Source organism: Pseudomassariella vexata, assembly GCF_002105095.1.
Source record: "Pseudomassariella vexata strain CBS 129021 chromosome Unknown BCR38scaffold_4, whole genome shotgun sequence".
NCBI classification, from domain to species: domain Eukaryota; kingdom Fungi; phylum Ascomycota; class Sordariomycetes; order Amphisphaeriales; family Pseudomassariaceae; genus Pseudomassariella; species Pseudomassariella vexata.
The window spans coordinates 1965567-1984341 of record NW_024467959.1 but is presented as its reverse complement, the minus strand read 5'-3'; the positions used below and the strand labels follow the sequence as shown (position 1 = coordinate 1984341).

General features: G+C 49.6%; 6 protein-coding genes across 6 annotated transcripts; 1 reads left to right on the top strand and 5 right to left on the bottom strand.

Moving 5' to 3' along the window:
* Window positions 1-2949: 2949 nt before the first annotated feature.
* Window positions 2950-4429, bottom strand: BCR38DRAFT_427308 (thioesterase-like superfamily-domain-containing protein). The gene is made up of 2 exons (XM_040859829.1): window positions 3507-4429; window positions 2950-3388 (listed from the first exon to the last, which is right to left on the bottom strand). Exons 1-2 carry the CDS (start codon window positions 4253-4255, stop codon window positions 3151-3153), a joined length of 987 nt encoding a protein of 328 aa, XP_040718140.1. The 5' UTR covers window positions 4256-4429; the 3' UTR covers window positions 2950-3150.
* Window positions 4430-7270: 2841 nt separating this feature from the next.
* Window positions 7271-7930, bottom strand: BCR38DRAFT_337696 (uncharacterized protein; the record flags this gene model as incomplete). Its single annotated transcript, XM_040855552.1, has 1 exon — window positions 7271-7930. One exon carries the CDS (start codon window positions 7928-7930, stop codon window positions 7271-7273), a length of 660 nt encoding a protein of 219 aa, XP_040718139.1.
* A 1025-nt stretch (window positions 7931-8955) lies between these two features.
* Window positions 8956-9539, top strand: BCR38DRAFT_407487 (uncharacterized protein; the record flags this gene model as incomplete). Its single annotated transcript, XM_040858172.1, has 2 exons — window positions 8956-9345; window positions 9402-9539. 2 exons carry the CDS (start codon window positions 8956-8958, stop codon window positions 9537-9539), a joined length of 528 nt encoding a protein of 175 aa, XP_040718138.1.
* A 2194-nt stretch (window positions 9540-11733) lies between these two features.
* BCR38DRAFT_338396 (uncharacterized protein) lies at window positions 11734-12324 on the bottom strand (the record flags this gene model as incomplete). The annotated part of the gene is made up of 1 exon (XM_040855615.1): window positions 11734-12324. The coding sequence occupies one exon, from the start codon at window positions 12322-12324 to the stop codon at window positions 11734-11736; it is 591 nt and encodes a 196-aa protein (XP_040718137.1).
* A 2022-nt stretch (window positions 12325-14346) lies between these two features.
* Window positions 14347-15761, bottom strand: BCR38DRAFT_427298 (2,3-dihydroxybenzoic acid decarboxylase). Its single transcript, XM_040859828.1, has one exon. It carries the CDS (start codon window positions 15460-15462, stop codon window positions 14401-14403), a length of 1062 nt encoding a protein of 353 aa, XP_040718136.1. The 5' UTR covers window positions 15463-15761; the 3' UTR covers window positions 14347-14400.
* A 1640-nt stretch (window positions 15762-17401) lies between these two features.
* On the bottom strand, window positions 17402-18354 carry BCR38DRAFT_427295 (uncharacterized protein). The gene is made up of 2 exons (XM_040859827.1): window positions 17792-18354; window positions 17402-17687 (listed from the first exon to the last, which is right to left on the bottom strand). Exons 1-2 carry the CDS (start codon window positions 17966-17968, stop codon window positions 17409-17411), a joined length of 456 nt encoding a protein of 151 aa, XP_040718135.1. The 5' UTR covers window positions 17969-18354; the 3' UTR covers window positions 17402-17408.
* Between the last annotated feature and the right edge of the window lie 421 nt (window positions 18355-18775).

Here is an 18775-nt window from a genome sequence, read left to right as displayed (position 1 = left end):
AATAAAACAATGAATGTACTTGATCAAGGCGATAAAGATAAAGCCTTCTCCTGTTTTGGGGGACTTCAGAATAAAATCCCGAGGTCACTCCTAACGGGTATATCCCAGTTCGTGCAGTCAGGTCGTCGTCGATTCAAGGCGACGCGCTTGGTGCTTCTTTCCATCGCCGACACAGCCGGCACACTGCTGCAACGGATTCAGCTACTCATAAATTATCCAAGCTAACTCTTTTACCAAGAATCTATGAAGTTCCGCAAACCAAACATCCATATCGTTGGATAGAAGGGCGTCGACGCTGGTAGTATTTTAACATCCACCCAGCCTTCACTTCGCATCTCGCCGATGCATTACTTGAGTAGAGATCACGGTCTCTTCTTTGAATGGAATATAATTGTTCACCGTGTTGTAACGAAACCTCTAATAGTCTAGCTGCGTAAACCACTAAAGAGTCTGTAAGGGTTTGTGCTCGTAAGTAAGTCCTGCTGCGGAGTCCTTTAGCAATAATATAGGGGTCTGACGTATGGAGTATAGTGCTTTGGGGTAACTGAAGTATTCGAGTAGGGTAACTGGGAATAGAGTCGTCAAGGCAGTTTGCCTCACCAATGGGTTAGATTGATGCTTAGATTGATCACTGAAGTAGAGACTGTCTATCTATGAAATGCCTGGGAGTCCTGTCCCTTATATACCCATCTCTCCTTCACTGATCCCCATTTGGATATGTTGGTTGTCCAACATATCCAACATATCCATTCCTTCTTATCCTTCTTGGATCGCTTGATTGATTGATTGATTGAAATTTAACGTCTCATCACGTGAGACGTGCCGGGCGCAGTGCCGGCATGGTCAATGCTAGTCGAATCTATGTTACAGGGGACTGTCTTCATCTAACATTCCTGTTCAGTGCGATGGGCAGATCTCAGTAAAGAAATTGGTCTCCTCCGCCCATTGGCAAAACAAACGAGCTCCCTTGGCCGTGCCTAGGAGGGAATCTATACTATTCTTGGCCATATGCGCTTTTAGATGACCGGGCGTGGCCTTGCGGCCGCGCTTGCAAAAGTAGAAGTGGACTGGTGTCTTTGTCTTTCCACACCCGCAGTTGAGCAGTGCGTCGCGATGCTGGAGTCTCTCGTGGTAGGTCACGAAATCCCCGTGGTGTGACCTCGCTGCGAGTAATCTGCCTAGGTGTTGCCGGGGCAGGCCAAGTTCGGGGGGTCGCGGGTGGATAGCGATCCCTAGATCTCGATACTGTTGAGGGCAGGTAGTGGCCCATCGATCGTTGAAACTCTTCCAAGTGTAGGATCTCGCGATTCTCTTTATATGTGCGAATGAGGCCGGGTGTTGTGTCTTGGGTGGTTGCTCACAGGCCGCTTTGGCCTGGACATCTGCTTCTTCGTTTCCGGGGACGCCTACGTGTCCTGGGCACCACCAGATATACACTTGTCCCGGGGATGTCCAGGGTTTTCGCTCTCTCTGTGACCAGGTTTTGGACAGCTCTTGGAAGGCGGTGAACTTTGCTTGACTGCTTCCGGGACTTGGACAGATGAGCCTACCCGCAACCGCGAGATTATCGAGGCAGATGTGAACGTTATCTGCCATGCTGTTGGACGGAAGCTTTACAGCCTCCTGAAGCCCCCGTAGTGCTGCGTGGGCTTCCGCATCGTATACCTCTATCTGAGAGCCCAGTAGTTCGGACCCGCAGAGTAGTCTTTTACCGGCCTGATAACCAGCCCAGCCTGCTCCAGCTAAGGTCCTGTCGCTATGGGTAGCCAGCGAGCCGTCTGTATAGATTATTATATCGCGCTTTGAAAACTCGTTTATCCTTTGTAGAAACGAGCGCGCAGCCTCCTCCTTTGACTGTCCTGGGATATAACCGATCTTGGCGAGGGTGATGGACCATTCGCCAGCCTGCTCCCAGGGCTGGCGTGGCCTTGGATATGTTGGACAGCCAACATATCCAACATATCCACCCCTGTAGGTCACGTGACCTATCGGTCCTTTCCTTCCTCCGATGCGGGGTCCCGTGATCCTAGTATCCACTGGCCTGCCGACGGGCCTGTAATGTTGGTTCAGGGCCAACGGTTCGTAACACGGGTCCAAATTGCCTAATCCATGTGCATATAGGTTGTGAATTGTTGTAGTAGGAAAGGTTGGCTAGGTCAGTTATTCTGGCCTGGCAGAGCTCTTTTATAGCTCTTATCTTATCTTATCTACCTTATCTATAGCTAACAGGGTAACCCCCATGGGGTTACGTATCACCGCCGGTACTTGGATATTACCAGGATTTTCAATGATATCATAGCTTCTTTCATCGGACGATTCGAACAACTTCTGATACGCAAAGCCTCAGATGAGCGAAAACACCTCCCGTAATTGTTTGCAGCGATCAGGAGCTGGGTAACGTGAGCCCAAGAATAACCTCATTAGCCACAAACTAAGGCCAAAACCTCCTGCCAAGATATACTGGAAATGGTAGCTAACGCAGTTCAACCCACTCACTTCCCCTTTCCGATAATTACTCTAGCTGCTGTGTTAGAACCTAACAACGGTAATTACATCTTCCCGTACAGTCCTCTGGTTTAGAGCTGGGACGGAGGCAAGTAAGGAACCACTAGTCAGACGGCAATAAAACGGATACCACTTGCAGATGACGAAGGCAAGGTTAAATGCAACCAAACTCAGCAAACGTTGAAAAACTCGGTAACCATTTCAATAACTGGATTTTAAAAGCCTATATCTTTATTTTGAAAGAAATCTTTTGCCGAAAGGCCTTATACAAGTGTAACAACCTGGACTAACATGTACCCCCGGTCATACATATAAACTACGATCTGTCAGCCAACATACGCCTCACATGATGGCTATGCTAGGCCTCCTAACCGACTCATACCTTTGATTAAGCTCAATCACGCCACGGTGCACCTGAGGAGAGTGAATGGAAGAAAAGGTTTATGAGGATGCCTGGCTAGACTGATCAAGCGGCCGACTAGAACCTGACCCAGCCCATCAAGCTGGACTCTGCCAGCATGCGCCTGGGCATTCAACCTAAAGATAAGAGATGGAGCTTTATAACTAGTAAGAGCTCCGCAAATGGAGACCAAGTACAAGAAAGCATTAGGCTGTGATAATAATACTGCTTGGCAATGCCGTATCTTATAGTTCCGCCTTCGTCTTTGTCTTCGGGGCCATTTTGGGCCTGAGAATACACTGCTGCGTCATGCAAGCCACCAAGGTCCCTTTTTCATCCCACAGACGACCCTCTGAGTATTGTCTCCCGAATCCAGCGGCATGTGTCTTTCTCTCGCGCAGATGCCAATCGCCCAAGTCGATATTCGGAACGAAAATGCGCAGGGCAAAGTCTAGACTCGAGTTGGCTTCGGTGTCATCGAACCTATGCGATAACAGACTTAGCAGACTCTTCTCCAAGTCCTGTCTGGTTCTGATAAGACCATGTCTCTCTTTAAATGGGTCAAAGGGCAAGAAACGCGCCGAGAGCTACCGACACTCACCACATACTGCTATGCGCCAGCGGCAAAAACGCCAGCGCCCCATCCATTAGAAAACTCAACGTAGCCATCCTTTCCCCGACCCCATCCACCTTGTCCCAAGTCTTCACCCACTCCGCTGACGCCTTCTCCGTAACGGACAGCTCATCCTGTGTCGTTGGGATCCCCCTCGCCAGTCCAAAAAGGGTTTGCCCAGCTGGCCCCTCCACACACGGCCGCATGTCGAAGTACTTGGTGGTCATTTTGAACATTCCGTCCGGCGCCACCGCTAAGGCAGCTTGGCGCTTATCCAGCTTTCCTTCGTTAGCAAGGGATGTTGCGAGGGCGGGGATGGTGGGGTTGCTGTCTGGACCAGAGTATGGGTGTGATGGCAGGGCAGAGTAAGACATCAGTTCGGGCTCTTGGACATGGAAATCAGCCAAAAGCTCGAGACAAACACGGAGTTTTCCGTCGGGCTGGTGTTGTTTGACTTCGACGCGCCGGGTGGCGAAGTTCTTGGTGTTGCGCATAGTATGGACAGTGCACAGGAGCTTTTGCTTGATGGAGGCGGGGCCGAGGTAATGGCCAACAAGGGAGTACAGCGAGTGCGAGGACGGGACGGTCACAATGGCGGCGCGAGTTGCTATACCGAGGGTACAGCCGCCGTAGGCGATGGGGAGGGAGTTGCCCATCCATGCCGGGAGGGATTGGGATATGAATTCGCCGGGGCCAGTTTGCTCGACAGCAAGCTGGGCGGCTAGTGTTTCGGCCATTACATGGGATTGAGGTGAGGACCGGAGGTAAGCTATAAGCTGTGGAGTTACAGATAAGAACAAAACGAGATGGGGTTAGGACCTCAATTGGCACATATTTGTTTACGGGAAAATAGGAAGCAAGGGAAGTGTAAGTTACTTCAGGATTTAGGAACCTGACAATGGTGAATTTGGGGAACTTGATGAGAAAGGGATGGATTGCCCTTCCAGGACCCTTTGATGGCTTATGGCCAATCGGCGTAAAGGCGGAGTTCAGCCAGACCTCGGTATCCCTCCCAGTACTCCGCTTTCAGATGTGTATTTAGCCGTTCACGGCCTGCGCCTTGCTCTGTTTAAGCAGCTGCTGTTAATGTCTCAACCTTAGATTCAGACTCCTCAGGCACGGGGCTCAATAGGTGAGGACGGAATGGAGGAGACGCAGGTGCGTGATATTCAAGCGCACAAGACTCGCCCCACATGGCCTCGCCATCCGAATACAAGCCAAAGCAGCCTGCGACAGCTGTCTTGATCGGCTTGGTGATGGTGCTAAGAAAACCAAGGACACCCATGACGCTAGCCACGATAGTCAACGAACTGCTGGGTAAGGTACAATCAGATCAGCAACAAGTATAAACAAAGTTAGGAAATACCGGTACTCACCTGTGATTATTAAGTTTTCTCGCACCAGCTTCAGATGAAGAAGCAATCACGTAGTTGCTGTGAAATTAAAATGAGCACATGTGAATAATAATTTGTCTTGAGACCCAAGTTATACTTACCAGAACAGCGGCTATCGAGAGGCAATCGAGAGGCCTTGAACAGTAATTGCACGGGTTCTAAAATAGCAATGTAAGTATACAAGAATTCGCGCTTATCAAAGTTAATGGTGCTTACTTGCTCCAGAACAGACAGGAAATGATAGTTGTTCTTCAGGCTCGGAATCGGTGTGGAAAGCTGTCACTTCTTTGGGATGCAGAACGGTCAATCAACAGAACAATGGTTATGCTTGAGAAAAGTGAGGATATGGGGCGTGCTTGAGCTTGGTCGTCGGAACTTAAGTTGAGTTGGCAATTGCCAACTTGCTATTAACGATCGCTGCGGCAACTATGTGTAAAGCGGAAGAACATGTTTCGGCCACCCCATGACCCTAAAAGGCACAAGAGAACTTTCAAATTGCACATGCAATATACTAATGTGTCTCCCTTCGAATCCACAGCTCCAAAGTAACTCCAGCAATTTACCACCAAGCCGGATGTGATCTCTGTGTATTATCCTCGATAGCAGCAAATGAAGACTGAACAAGACCGCTCACTGTCCTCAGCTCAACCCCATTATCTTTAAGAGTGTCTTCCTGCTCAGAGGCCTGAACCCTAGTAAGCAGCATCCTAAGACTCTGAATATGATCATCCAACCTACCCATCCCCGCCGCTTCCTCCCACGCAACAGAAAATCCCTCCCTATCCTCATGTAGGGCAACAGCTTCACTACCATGATCTACTCCGTCGCGAGCCGGGTCAGCGTCCGCAAGATCTCCTGCACCATACCCCTATCCCACCTCCCCGCGACAGAGAACAATTTCTTCAGCTGCTCACGAGTAAACACACCTCACTAGCCACGCTGGGCCAGCACTCGATAACTTCATCCCAGGGCAGCGTGGAGCCGCCGTTTTTGGAGCCGCAGTGGACAGATCCGGTCTAGTAGATATTGTAGCAGATACTGCCGAGAGATGGTACTCATTGCATATTCTCTGGCGTGTCGCGTACGAGCTTGAGAATTTCGAGGATGCTGGATGCGGCTTTGGTGTGGCAGTCGGCGCAGCTTTTGCGCCGTCTTTGACGTGCCAGGGGAGCTGTGTGAGGATACAGTCTACGTGGGACTTCGTAAGGCTGTGGCCGCAGATTTGTTTTGGGAGTCTGACTGGCATTTGATCTAAAGAATATTGGACGGTATGATAAGAAGGCTCTGCTTCTTAGTAATTAAGTGATTTGTCTAGAAATGAGGGTAAAAAAGAATATTGCGGAACGTTTTATAACAATTGTGGAAACAAACGGACTGAAATCGTTAGTAGTATTAAAGGGTCTGGCTGGGGCGTATTTATATGGCTTTTATATCCAGTAAACTGTATGCTGGTTGATTAAAAGGGGCCAGGCCAGGAAAAAGACGTCAGTCAGTCATCAAACAAACCTGTTCTTTGAAGATAAAATTCTATTGTATCCCGGTATAAAACCATCCCGGCGGGACTGCTGTCGCCATCTCTTTGTAAGAAATCATAAACCCGCGAGGAATATCTAGCTCAGCTAGAACGTCTGGACACAGTATAATAGTATACTTCAGGAAGTTTGTCGCCTGGGCTTTTCCACCATTATACCATTGCTGCATGATTTATTTAGAAGAAAAAGAAAGTGGCGGAGCTGTTTGAACAATAGGAAAAATGAAGAACCCAAGTCCCCAAAACATGAGAAAAACGAAGACAATTGCAAAAGAGTACAAGTCAAAGCACGAAATAATTCTGTTAAAAAGAGAAACTGACGGGAGCTATTGTGGGAAGAAAATAACTCAAAATAGGCATCCTTGATTTTTTCATGACCTAGTTTGGAAGCTATAGAAGCTTCCAGTTCAGTTAGGGTTGAGTGAACGTCAAAGCTCGCTAGATAGCTAGATTTCTGTTGGCCGGGGTTCCCAAAAAACGGAGGTGCCGTTTTCGCTCCACCTTCGTTGTGTTGCCTGAGTGCTCCCAACCGTTGTTCCCGGCTATTGTGAAAGAGGGGCAATCTCTACCCGCTGGCTTGCAAGAGCATCCATTTCCCAGGACATCGAGCAGGCGCCAGTCACTGAATTCACGCACACCGCAAATGGAGGCCTTTCTTGTTCAAGTTGAAATCCTCCTTATACTGTAAACTTCGTACGTGTCGCCAAATAGAGATCAGATATCAATCACAGTGGCTTCCGCGGAAGTAATCTGTCTTGCCAGTGACCGTCAACCAGTAGGGTCAAATTCACAGATTAACTATACAGCTTTATACAATATGCCGATGTCTAGACGAAAGCGACCAGCGCCGTAACCCCAACCAATCCTAGCCAGTTACCAACCGCAAACCCCTTGCTGCCCGCCGACTTGCCCGACGGAGATGCCGTAGAGTTGGACCCCTCCTTCCCCGAAGTCCCCCACTTATTCAGTAAGCTGCCCGCCATGATAGGCATCAAATCCGCTTTCACCGTCGACGAATTCGTACAATCCCTCGTCATCGCAGCGGGGGCGTCGTTGGTGAACCTCACCGCGGCACACTGATACAGCATTTCTCCCATCATGTGATCCATACCCGTCATCCCGGGCATGTTCGGATCCATCCCCATCATGCCCGCCTGCACTACCTGTACAATCCCCTGCTGACCAGCGAGGCTCGGCGGGGCTGTAACGGTAAAACACATGTTGCCCAGCCCGGACTGGCTGATGTTGGGTTGCATGTCCATGAATACGGTTGGGTTCGTCAGGGTCGCAGCGCGGAAGACCCACGTCGCCATGGAGTGGGTGCTGGTCAGACTGACGGGGTGTCCCGAGACTGGCCAGGCTGTTACTGTGTCCCGTACTGTAGCCGGGTCGAAGCCTCCGCAGGGGGCTTGGGGTTCTTTTTCGTCGGAGAAGCCTAGGGAGGGAGGGGATTGGAGCACGAAGTGTGTCCAGGCTGGTGCAGCCATGAGGATGATGGAAAGGAACAGCATGGTGCTGGTAGGCCGTATTGCAGTGGGTTTGTATGGAGTTAGAGGTCGGAAGAGGAGTGATGCGTAAATACAAAGATGTTTCGAGAATTGAAAACGAAGAAATTATACTTAAAGCGTCAGAGGAATAGCTCAACGTCATCAGGTCGAATCTGATACAAATTTTCCCTCGCCCGCCTGACCGATCATATGAAAGTCCATTGTCAAACATGATTGTTTGAAAAATGCTCACGATAACTGCTAAGCTTCATATGCCACCGTTATCGATCCTGAGAGAAGGGGATTGGACCAAGCGATTGGACGGAAACTTGTTGGGCCGAATAAAGGGATAATATATTAAATGAGCGAAAGGCCAAAACGAAGGAGAGAAGATTTAGCTGTAACAGTTGCGACACTTCAGTCCACGCGAGTAAGATGGTCGCCGTCCAGATTACCTGCGCTTCGAGTTTCCAAACTAGAAACCTCTCCTCCATGGGTCGTTCCAGATCGCCAAGAGAGCCAGCGAGATCGACATCAACACAAGTTTGGGTCAACATCTGATGTTCTGAGACAAAGTAACATTTGGACAGCTTCCGTGTGATTGGGTTGAGGGCAATTAGGATTTGTGTATACCCTGATGGTGATGGAGAATGTTTCAGAAACAAACTTTCAAGTCCAGATCAAGAACAAGGCCGTCCCATGCATCGGACTATTCGTGAGGATCTCCAGAGTGCCGGATTAGATGCCATTGGTCCCACGATATCTATCTTCAACTGACGCATCTTCCCGTCGCGATTGGCGAAACATTCCCGTTTCCTTCTTGAACTCAGTACCTGTGGTTTATTATCAGCCTGAAGATAGTTGAACTCACAGCACCGGCAATTGAACCTAGAATTTATCGACATATACAGCCTCGCCGCCGCTTCGATAAGATGTGTGAATGTAAAATATGTTATTTCAGTCCATCTCTTACAGTCAAGTTTACATTAGTCACTTATATTCATCGTTCTTGGACCAAGTGCAACATGCGGGTCATATCATTCCTTCTCTGTCTTCTCTGCGCTCCCTTAATCCACGCTCACTTCGTTCTTCAAGACCCTCCTAACATCGGTTTCGATGATGACAAGGAGAACCAGGCCCCCTGCGGGAGTTTTGACGCTTCCAAACGAACTGTCGTCACTAAATACCCCGTTGATGGCGGCACCCTGAGCATGCTAACCACCGACGAAGCAATGGACATTACCATCAATATTGCTCCCGCGAACGGCTCCATGAAGTTTAGAACTTTGATGAAATTGCAAATTAAGGGAACCGGCTCGTTCTGTCTTCCTTCTATGCCTGTCGCTGAGTCTCTGTCTGGAACCGATGCATTGATGCAAGTAGTTGCCAAAAGCTCGGATGGTACTTTGTATCAGGTTAGTTTCCATGTACTCCATCACTCTGGGGATGGGGCTGACATTATTACAATCAGTGTGCTGCGGTCAAGTTCGTACCTGGAACTACGTCCAAGGTTTCCGCAGACTGCAGGAATTCGACGGGGTTAACGGTCACGATGATTAGCGATGATACGATGCTGGGCGCAAAAGAAAATGCCACTCATTCGCATTGACGAAACTTGGGCTGATGTGATGGGTGGCGGGTCCACTTACGAGTAGTTTTTGCTGGACAACAGTTATTTTGGGTGCAAAATATGGTGACGCAACGATATTAGCCCAATCTTTGGTTAGAACCAATTTTTGCATGGGCTGAAGTCTCCTCCTTTTGAGTTAGCATCATTCGAAGGGGGACTAACACCGCTTATCGCTCTTTACTAAAGGTCCTAATGGCCACCTTCATACGATCAACCTATCAGAGATCTTCGATTATTTCAAATAATTGATATTCTGCTGGTAAAGCTGAGATCTACAATTAAACTATATCCACGGTGTATTTCAATGCTTCATGCTTCATATAATGATGCTAGGAATTCTCCTGCCGACGCAACGTTAGAGGAAGTTTTCAACGTTTCGCCCAAGACGGGACGGCTTGTACAGTTGTGATACAGGGAGTCGTGATCAACATGGACCGAATATTTTTGCCTGTCTCGTGCTTGTTCATTGGGAGGAAGTAGACATTCTAAATAGAAAGGAACGTCTGAGGCCGCGAGGCAGAGCATGTACGAGGCACAAACTCTGGCAGGCACGAGCAAGGGCACGACATAATAGACGACGCATCCCCTGGAATAATACAGAATATCCCGATACTCCAGAGTATTACGTTAGATTGACATAATGTACGATGTTACATCTGCCGCCCAAGCAAAATCACTACGTGGGATACACTTTGAGCTATTCCATATTATTCCACCATTTGTGATTTATTTTGTCATCCTCTTGGCGAGGGACCCCAAGCGGGACTGGAAATACAACCTCGATGGGCACCTTTTCTTGGCCTGGAGAAAGTCACAGCTTGCGGACAGCTTTCAATCATGATCATTAGTATGTTGTATTTCCCGACAGCGTTCGCACCTCAGGAGCACAGGGCTATCTCAGTCACCCTTCAGGCTTCAACAGTCCGTACCTTCCTGAATAATCGTAGCTCGTACTTCCACTTTTCTCTGGTCGGACAAGGATGAGAACGAAACCAAGCTCGTCGGCAAAGGCTAACTTCGTACCAAACATCCCTGGCGCAGCCATGCCTGGTTTCCAGACAGTTCTGCCGCATCGCGCAGCCAGTCTACATGACGAAAATGGCAACGTCCCTTCGCGGACCGATGATCCGAGTTCTGCGAGGCGACAGGCTTTGTTGGACTTCAGGCGAGCCTTCTGAATTTCAATGGCCGGAGAAGACCTAAAACTTTCAAGATATCGTGCTTACAAACTCTTTCATCGCTGAAGATGGCTTGGCTACCATCCTGACCTGCTGCAAAGACATTCAAGAGCTGTAAATTGTTTGGGACTACGTTAATGGGAGTCTTGACCTCGGTTGGATGGGGTACTTGCTTAGAACAAGCGGAAACAAACTTGAGATTCTGGTAGTATACACCAAAAAGCTATCATACACTCGGGTTCGGATTGGGATTTTACATAGCTTCGAGGAAGAAGAGAGTCACTGCGGGAGATGCGCAACTTGAAGACTCTGAATCGACAGGGAAATCATTATTGGCGAAGAGACATTGAATGTGGCAAACCTCAACATAATAACCAGTCCAACCACTTTTCTCGTATAGGGTTTATCAGATCCACTAAGAGCATTGTGTATGTTTTGCCGAGACTCTTAGAATGCCTGATACCACCTGGATCACCCAGGATGGAATGCATGGACTCATCACAGGTGGCAACCGACATGAGCTCTGTCAGGTAGTGGCCGACCGCCCTGTGTTCAACCGAGTTTTCATAGAGACCATGGAGGATCGCGGATGGTTCAATCCAAGAGATCTCGAAATTATTGTTTTGCCAGTTCTCTCCAAAGAGAATGAGTTGAATACTCGGGTGATGAAGATGGACTGCAAGTTTGCCGGACTTGGGGTGAATCGGGATACTGTCGCTGCATAGACTGGGAGCCGGCGCTAGAGATTTTAATTGCTCCACACCTAGTAATTCTTTTCGCCACATTGCTTTTCCATAGGAAAGACACATGTACTCGCGTCTGAGTCACATTACTGAGGAGCCCTCCACTCGGGGATGGCTCAATTGAACTAGCTTGCAAGGTCGCATTCTGCGCGCCGTTGGTTGGGTGGATAGAACTTTCCAATGTTGAACAGAGTCGCAGCCCACAAATTTGGTTGTATTTCCCCATACATTTTACCAAGGAACCTTCATCTCTCACAGCTTACCGGCCTGGCTGGGTGGCAAATCGGACTCATTAACTCCAAGGTCCTCGACCATCTCCTTGTCGCCCACAACCAAGTTCTTACAATCCTGCAACACAAACATCATCCTCGCCCATTCCGTGTCGCTCGTATTAACCCACTGATGCTGCGTCGCTCTCTGCACCGCCACATCCCCCCGCTTCATCTTGTGCACCTCCCCGGAATCAAGCCGCATCTCAATACTTCCCTCAAGCACAATACCATAGTCCAGACTCTGCGTGCGGTGCATACCGCACGCATATCCGGGCTTGAAGTCGACGCAGCGCATTACCGTGCCCCCGGGGTTGACGAGCCCGAGACGCTCGGGCGTCTGCATCAGCGTGTTGTGCGCGGCGAGGTCCTGGTCGTGGTTTAGGTCAACCGGCATCTGCGATGTCGTGTAGACAACACTGAAGGACATGTTTTTGTTGTCAAAGGGGCGCCAGTCGAAGTCGCTGTGCGTTTGCACGATGGCTTCGCCTGAGGAGTTGTGTCCCGTGATGAATTTGTGGAGTTGCGGGAGGTTGGAGACAGAATGCTGGGGGTGGGAGTTGGAGTGGGCCATTGCGTGGGATAGTGTCGATGTGTTCAGTGGTAGATTTTGGTGATTGGCGGTAATTGGGACGACAACGTTGAAGAAAAGGGCGTTGACCTGCAAGCGTTGAGATTCACACAAGAGGTGAGGAACTTGATCCGAGGATTCCTGTTGGGGTTCAGGTGGAATCCAGTCTAAGTCCTCAAAATCATCTCCTCCGATTGTAGTTGATTTTACCCCACGCGGTGTCCGAGAGTTGCAGATAACCGTGCGAGGCCATCTGCATCTCCTGCATGAAGGCGCATCGGATAAACTGAAAGATGCTAGTGGGCTAGCTTAGTGTGCGGAATTCGGGACATCGGGCAGGCACGATGTCATCATGCTCATTACTTGCTTAGATTTTGCTTTAGCTTGAGTATACACAAAGTTCCGGAATGGAAAACCAGGATTACACCTACGATTAACGATGAAGTATTATTATTATTAAATACGCCGTAGGCTCGAAGCCCCCGGTACCTCTACTAGTACTCCCGTATGTCAAACCGTGCCCTAATGGCTGGACTAAATACATACGCTGCGTCGTCGGTTCGCCCTATTGGCGACTGCGTTACGTCCACTACCATACTATGTTGGTTCTCAACCTACCAACAAAGTCCCCCCTGAGAAGATCGATGCTATCTGGGCCTTGAAGCTGTCCGACCCGTCCCTAGCAGCCACCTTACAATAGTCCCACTAACTACTGGTTCTCCTGTTGCCGTTGCGAGGTCTCTGCGAGAGTATAGTGGCCGTGGTGCGATGGCGGCCCGTAATCGTTCCCTCGGTCCTTCCAACAGCCCGCAAAAGATGATTACGTGCTCTGCCGTCTCAGGGGCGTCGCCACAGCGGCATAGCGGCGAGTACACGCCAAAAGCCCCTGTCTTGAATAAGAAGGCTGCTAGTCCTATTTTTTCCGTCCTGATCTGGCACAGCGTAGACGCCTCCAGTCGGTTCAGGCCAAAATACCTGTCCCCTTTCGGTATCTGCATCGAAGGGCCCTCCGGTTCCTCAGCGATAGCGCGTCGCTGGCGATCGTGATGCTCTGCTCCGGTGAGCCATCTTTTCCTCCAGTGGCCGAGGAGGGCAGCCGGGACCTCCTTTTCCTCACTCATCCACTCGGAGCCCCGGGCCTCCTTCTCCATAGTGTACCCTGCCGGTCGGAGTAGCTGCGACGCCTGCTTCCTCTTCGCCGGCCTATCCTGCCGGAGTATATGTGACGCTTTAGCGCTCGCGCTGCGAAGCAGATTTCTCTTCCCGCTAAGCCGTAGCCGTTCTTCAAACTTAGCAGCCCGGGCACTAAGATAGAGGTCTAGTGGCGGGATTGCTGCTTCTGCTTCCAGGTGGCGAACCGGCGTCGCTTTGTGGGCGCCACAGACTACCCGGAGGCACTCGTTCTGTATCCCCATCAGGCTCTTAGCTGGCCCTGCCGGTTCCTCACTTATAGTATGCCACGCAGTCGCCCCGAAGGCGATCGCGCTACGGATAACCACCGTATATAACAGCCTCGCCCGTATAAGATCGCAGCCCCACGACATATTGACTAGCTTTGTCAGGGCTAGCTTTTGAGTTTCTTTCTTTCGAATTCGATCCCATCTTGGTATGTGTAAAGATGTTAATTAAAAGGTTGTTCGTACGGTGCCAAGAAAAAGTGGCCAACTTGCTTGTGGGGTACGTTAACCATTCCGCTAAATGTAGGTGATTTCGGGTAAAGTGCCCCTATTAGTATAATGCGGTGCACCACTGCGCTAGTGTAAGTGCACTGCGTCAGCTGGTGTGCATATATAATGATAGATATCGGAGCTGCCGAAAGAGGCGGTCTCTTTATATCACCAATTACGTCCAGGGGTTCATTAGCTGAGCAGGGCAGCTGGGATCTCCGCCTAACGTTTCGCCAAATTCTCTCTTAATAAAATTTGGCCAACAGACACGGCAGCATCCGAAGATGATTATTAAAGACAGAGTGAAGCATCGTGAGCAAGAATGATGATTTTACAATATTGATTTCATACAGCGCTCCCTCTTTAGTGTACATCTATGATTCTCTACTTTATATCGCACATGCAAATTTCCCTACGAAACAGGGGCCTCCGAGTCGTGGTACTTCCCCAGCTTCAACAGCGCCTTCGCGTTCTCCCTTCCAATCTTCTTGTAGTTCTCCACACCACCGACCGCTTTCTTGACCGCATCCGCCTCGCCGTCCCACCAAGCACAGCAGTTCTCAATCGTCTCGTACGGGTAATCGACACTGAACAGCACACGATCGGCACCAATCTCATTGATCACATACTGCAGCGTTGCCGTGGAGAAGTGGCCGCTGGTCGTGACCCAGATGTTGGTCTTGAAGTAGTGGTAGATCGTCTTCTCGCACATGACATTGCCCTGTGCCTTGGCGATGGGTCGCTCGACGTCCTCGAGCCAGTGGTTGATGCGCCAAAAGTCGAAGGGGATGTGCTCACCCAAGTGCCCGACGATAATCTTCAGCTTGGGGTGGCGGTCGAAGACTCCGTTGGTGATCATGCCCATTAGGTGCAGGGACACGGCGTTGGCGAAGGACAGGGGCGGGCCGATGAGATACTTGCGCTGCAGGTACAGCTTTTCGAAGATGACGTCCGCAGGGGCGGACGGGTGTATGTAGACAGGGATGTCGAGCTCAGTGACCACCTTCCAGAAGGCATCGTACTGGGGCTGGTCATAGAACAAGTACGTCTCGCCGTTGGGACCGCTATGTTGCCAATTGCAGAGCAGGGCGCCGTGGAAGCCAAGGTCTTTGACGCAACGGCGGAGTTCCTGGCCTGCTTGCACGGGGTCGTGCATGGAGAGTGTTGCGAAGGCGCCCAGCTTGTCGGGCTTGGACTTGATCTGCTCGTAGGCCCAATTGTTGATCTCGTTGGCGCGGGCTTCGGCCTCGGCTTGGTCGGCGATGCCTTGGATGCCCGGGACGGTCAAAGACACGATGGTGTAGCCGATGCCATGTTCATCGGCCAGTTTCACACGCTTGTCGTTGAGGTCGCTGATTTGGGACATGTAGCGCTCGCGGTCTTTAGGATGGATGTAAAGTTCTGCCTCACGAGCTGACTTGGCTTCCATGCCAGCCATCTCGTAGGCTTCTTCGAGAGCAATCTTGCCGAGCATGTTTGCGATTTGAGTGTGGTTGCGAATAGGAACCGGAGTACAATGTGGTTGAAGGTGATCTGTTCGAGTTCAGTTGGAGAGGTTATTGTGTTTGATGATGAAGCAGTAACAAAGTCTCTTGCCCTCCGTTCCCTCCTGCCTCTTTATACCTCCGTCTATCATCCGTCTATCATCGCGAAGACCGAATCGCTCTTTTCACAGTCGCGAGCCATTATATCATCACGGTATTGTTAGCTTCAAATCGGTATGGTGATACTTTCAGCTTCCGAAACTTCAAGCTGAGATCATAGTGAGATAATACGGTTCCGCTGTAATGATGACGTCCTCGCGATTCGCCGTGGAAATGTTCCAGCAATGAGAGGATAACCAATCATATATTATCCCGATCTAGTTGATATCTCCATAAGAAAAAGGGACGAGTGCCGAGGCCCACTTACCAAGTCTTCTGCACGTGGGTCTGACGATCTGGTTTGGATGGTGGGCCGAGTCCCGCCAAAACTTCCGACGATTTAAGTGATGGCTATAACTTCTCGCGGCGCTGATAATAGCGAGTCATCCGGCGGGCTATGTCAAGTCCGGACAATGCAGAAACAAGTCGAATCCAACGATGCAATTCAGATTATACACCGGAAGAAGTCAAGGCCGGACAACGTACACAATATTAAGGCGAGGCCAATTCTCACAGCACGAGTTTTGCCTGAAGATGCAGGCCGAATTATCTTGTGACACTGCACACGTGGTCAATCTTCGGGTTTCGATATATTTATGTATTGATGGATTCCCTTGCAAATTAGTTACGAGAGCATACCTGGACAACAGTCTAGCTATCTGTTGCGTGCCCCATGCAAACCGGCTGTGGGCTGGGTGCAGCGCTTGAGAAAACTGCCCATAGGTAGCTGTTCTGTAGCAGATGCCTGATACTAGTTTTTCCTCATCATCATCGTCATCCCCAATATAGCTCTCTTGCCTGTATTGTCATGGAGGATTGTGATGTTGATTGAGCTAAGTTAACCTCCGTCAGGTGTAACGGTAGAATGTTACCTATCTAACTAGTGTACATTGTTACGGAGTAACTAGGGCTCCGCCAGTGGACTGTGTGCCACTAGTCCTCTGTTATCTTGTTCTCGCTATCTGTTAAGGTGGTCTGTGCGTGTCGGCCACTTCTACTTGGTTCCAGCCCCAGCACTAGCCTAGCTTACCTAAGTAGATCACACATCTATCTCTCTGTGTACCCCAGTACTATCTGTAACTCATGAGACCCGAAGATCACTTTGAAACAGAGATCACTAATTTTGACAGACAGTACCACTGTCTGATGAATTGTTTCAAGAATTCATGGTCCTTCCAGTCTCGATCCCTTCGTCTCACCTATATGCTTTACCACGTGCGGACTCCGCTGCTGGCAGATCCAGAGCCACAGATTCCTGTTTCCCCGGTCAGCATCTATGCAACCGATAGAAACGTGTCTTCATGGAGGGAGAACAGTATTGTCCTTCATCGGATAGTTTGGAGTCCATGATTGTAGGTTCTATGAACATGCCTGTTGTTTTGACATGGTCATGTTTCTGATTTGAGATAAATCTCTAAGCGTAACGAGTTTTCCACTATAAGACAACAACAGCAGGGTTTAGTGAGACCAAAAAGAAGTTTGTTCCACAACCCGCTTTGCGAGACCTGGCATAGTGACTTTTCCACCGTACAAAACGACTATGGCGGGGTTGGGCGCGACGGAAGGAAGATTTATTCAATAAACTACTTTTTCATTTCTATCTGTGGTGAAGTTATCTGCAAATAACGAAACGAACCAATCGAGAAGCATGAACAACCGCTCTACATGTTACACAAGTGATGGATGGTATAATTTGCGAGGAAACAAATAGGATAGAACTTGTACCGATTTGCCAACATCGCACTGCGCTGCCTTACTTACCTAGTCGCTCTGCGAACTAATCACTTCCCTCGGCCGACCCACCACAGGACCGCTTAATTTTACTCGCCACCCACCCATCACCCCTTTCCCCCGCACGGCGGGCATCTGGTAAGGAATAGGCAGAGTCAACGATATCCCGATCTCCGACCAGCTCCCTAGATGTGAGGAACATAAATGCCGCATCCTCATCCCTCTCGATCTGATGGGTACATTCGCATAACTCCCGGCTACTAAGTAGGGGCTTCCCGTAATCGGTCTTGTAATACGATGCGGAGTAGTAGGCAAGTTCAATGACCTGCTAAATGGGTGAGCTTCTCCATTCTTCCCTTTTCTCCGGCTTCTGCTCCGAAGAACCGGTCTTGGTAGACTCTGGCACGGATTCAGCAGAAGAGAACTTACCATACACAATCGCATCTGCCTCCTCGCCCGTGTACGGATTCCCCGAGAATTCGGCGTACTCGGACGGGCTGGGCAGGTTCCTCTGCAGTGCGTCATCGAACATTTCGTAGGCCTTCGACTTGTGGATCTTTCGTGGCGACTTCGGGGTGGCGAATGTGCGCTCCTCGAATTTGTCATAGCTGTTTGCCAGCTGGTTGCGCAGCTCGAATTTCGATATGAGCTGGCTGACTACGGAACCGCTGCTTGAGGCGGAGCTGGAAGGGCAGGCGGTGCTGTTCGCGCTAGCCGTTGCACGGTTCCGGAAGGGAATCTGGATGGTAAGGTTGCTGCGTGGCGTCTTCATTTTGGGTTTGGTTTGAAGATAACGGGATGAGAAGTGATGAAGTGATGAGGAATTCAAGCGTGTGGAACGAAGGGGAAGCCCTGACGTCAACAAGACTTATGCGTACGCATGAGGAACTTTTGGGAATCCCAGATGCTCCAAAGGTCTAAAGAAGATCCAATTGGTGCGTACAAGTCTATTGACTGAGGAACTTACTTACCTGTGATAATGGTTATGATATGAGTGCTTGCCTACGAAACCTAAAAGTGTGCTCCAACGGGGCGGTACCCTGGGTATTTAAAGTTGAGACGTGCATTGGCTAGCAACCAGTGAAAGCAAGATACCTTTGTTTATAGTAAACAATGAAACTCACTTTTCTCGCAATTGCCGTTCTTTTTTCACAATAACTAACTGCTCTTGGTGTGTTTAAAAAATAGCGCAAGGATGCATCCTTGTGATTGAAAGGCTGCTTACAACGGATATATAATCCCTCTGGGATCTAACCGCATTGACCACCTTTTTGCACACACCCCCATTTTGCAGGGTCTAACTGAATCAACCTAAATACTTCGTCCATGTTATTTATATACAGAACATACTTAATTTAAGTGTCCGATGACTTAGATATATTCTTTCGAGCCCTCTTTTTAGGAGGGACCCTT